Source organism: Palaemon carinicauda, chromosome 44, assembly GCF_036898095.1.
Source record: "Palaemon carinicauda isolate YSFRI2023 chromosome 44, ASM3689809v2, whole genome shotgun sequence".
NCBI classification, from domain to species: Eukaryota; Metazoa; Arthropoda; class Malacostraca; order Decapoda; family Palaemonidae; genus Palaemon; species Palaemon carinicauda.
In genome coordinates, this window is record NC_090768.1 from 38,200,927 (window position 1) to 38,203,426 (window position 2,500).

Sequence of the window (2,500 nt, forward strand, 5' to 3'; positions counted from 1 at the left end):
TGAAATGAAGGACCTAAAGGGAGCAATTGAATTTAAGAAGAAACTAAAGACATTACTTTTCACATGATCATATGATTTGGAAGATGCTACAATCAAAGAATTGTATAAGTTATAATGAAAATGTTTCGTTAGATGATTAATATGGACCCGCCCGAGAAGTAGTTCACTCGACTTCAGTGGAGGGTTGGATTTAAACCCAAAACAAGTAAAACAAAGCATATGGCATTACCACCACGCCCAAAATTTCAGATGCGTCAGAAAATGTGTTTCAAGTGCAAAGATATAGAAAGCTCGAGTCTAAGATTGTACCGTACAGCTCATCCTCAACTGTTAATAATTCTAATCACAGTTTTACTAAAGCTAAAACAAAATCTAGAGGTATGGGGATGAGGAAAAGACCAGTTGATCAGAGATATTAGTTTAGCCCATCTCAACTTCGTACCACAAACAATTCCATTTGTTAATCCATTCTAGATCACAGGTTCACAGTAGATTCATCCCACTTGTTCCAAGTGCTATGAGATAGAAAGCTTGAGTCTAAGATTGTACCGTACAGCTCATCCTCAACTGTTAATAATTTTAATCACAGTTTTACCAAAGCTAAAGCAAAATCTTGAGGTAGGAGGGTGAGGAAAAGATCAGTTGATCAGAGATATTAGTTTAGCTCAGCTCAACTAAGTACCACAAACAATTCCATTTGTTAATCCATTCTAGATCACAGGTTCACAGTAGATTCATCCCAATTTATAAGCAAGAGTAACTGCACCCGCCTGAGAGCAGCATTGTCTGCATACTGACTGCACTGAATTTCATAAAGATTGCATCACTACTGTTAATAACGAAGAAGAAAAAAAAAACACTGTCAGCGGCAATAAGTAAGGGCGGGTTGCCAAAGCAGCAAACTAAATGAGAGGCATTACATAAGAGTGCAAATAAAATGGTTAAATTCAACCATATTTTATGCAACTTTCCTTTCCATGGGTTTATCTACTTAGTATATTTGCTGGCTGATAAAAATGGATTCAATCCACGAAAACTCGAAAATTTAGCATAGTTTTAACAAGAATTAATAAATGTTTTGGCAGTCACGATAGTCATGAAAAGTCGAAAATTTAGCATAGTTTCAACAAGAAATAATAAAAATGTGTTGGCAGTCACGATAAAAGGCCGTTTTTGGGGAAAGATATACTCGACAACCATAATTTTTCTCTTCCAAAATGGGTGTAATTAACAGAACAATTATACAGGATTTATCGAAATAACTTGTAGAAAACGACTTAAGACCCTTCTACACGACTAACTTCAACCACCGAACTGTGCTGTATATACGTTTCTCTGCGTACATTCTAAGCTTTTTAAGGTTGCTCCCCGGGTAAAGAATTGCTCCAGACCTATTTACCAAAGACACGTTTATCTAAATATCAGCGAGGTATCAGAAAATAGGAAAATATCTCCAGCCGTTACACGGGCAGAATAAAATGGACTAAAATTATTATTATTGGATCTTCCTCACTTCAAGAAGACTCCCCTATAAAAGACGACTAAAATAACCTTACTTTATATTACGGTCAAGGATTTAAATATGATCAATATACAAGATTATATTTGGTTGAAATTACTTGCCCTATAACCCTTTTCGGACGTTATGGTTGATATGGCTAACAAGCCAAAGTATTACCCTCACCAGCATAATACCCGACAGCAAAACAACAAGAAAATACATATACAGTACATACATAGGCCTACATGCAGAGGCCTTATCAGATTCACATGTTCCCACTGCAGCTCTTCAACTCCAATACAATTTTTATATTTAATTTGTTAGCTCATCCTCACTGGGCTATTTTTCCCTGTTGGAGCCCCTGGGCTTATAGCATCTTGCTTTTCCAACTAGGGTTATAGCTTGGATAGTAATAATAATAATACGGTAGGCTACATATTGTATGGGGATAACATTAATACTTGAACGACAGAAAATATCATGTTAGTGAAGTTATAAACATCCTACTTAAAATTATCCTTCAACAAACCTCTTGAGCCATCATAAACATACATGGCGGCTTTGATACTTGAAAATCAAGACTCGACACTTACCGAATACTGTTAGCAGCAGAGAGCAGGAATGTAGTCGGCGCAGGGGTAGTGGTGAACAACAGCAGAGTGAGTAAGGTCACAAGCACTAGACCAACAACGACAGTTTTTAGGTGTCTTGTAAACATAGTCTGGAAAAAGAGGAGAGCGCATGTCAGTGAAGCAGTACTAAGTTTAATAAAATTTCCTATTCACATGATAGATTCATGAGGGTAAATTTGCTTAATGATGAAATTAAAAGGGGTATTGTTCTTACCCATCTTAAAAAAAGGCAGATAGCCCTTGGAGTATATTTAACATGGTCAATTTCCATTTTCAAACAGACATTTAGCAATAGGCTAAATGTCTGTTTGAAAAGTGCTTACAAATCCAACACGAATAATGAAATGGAAAAGTTAAAAACTCGGCA

At 36.2% G+C, this 2,500-nt stretch overlaps 1 protein-coding gene across 2 annotated transcripts in view; it reads right to left on the reverse strand.

Moving 5' to 3' along the window:
* The window catches only part of LOC137634433 (galactosylceramide sulfotransferase-like), a 208,745-nt gene that overhangs the window by 40,265 nt on the left and 165,980 nt on the right, over positions 1-2,500 (reverse strand). For both annotated transcript variants that reach the window (XM_068366830.1, XM_068366829.1), the window contains exon 2: positions 2,095-2,222. In XM_068366830.1, the coding sequence (XP_068222931.1) occupies positions 2,095-2,222 (128 nt within the window). The remainder of the gene's footprint in view (positions 1-2,094; positions 2,223-2,500) is intronic.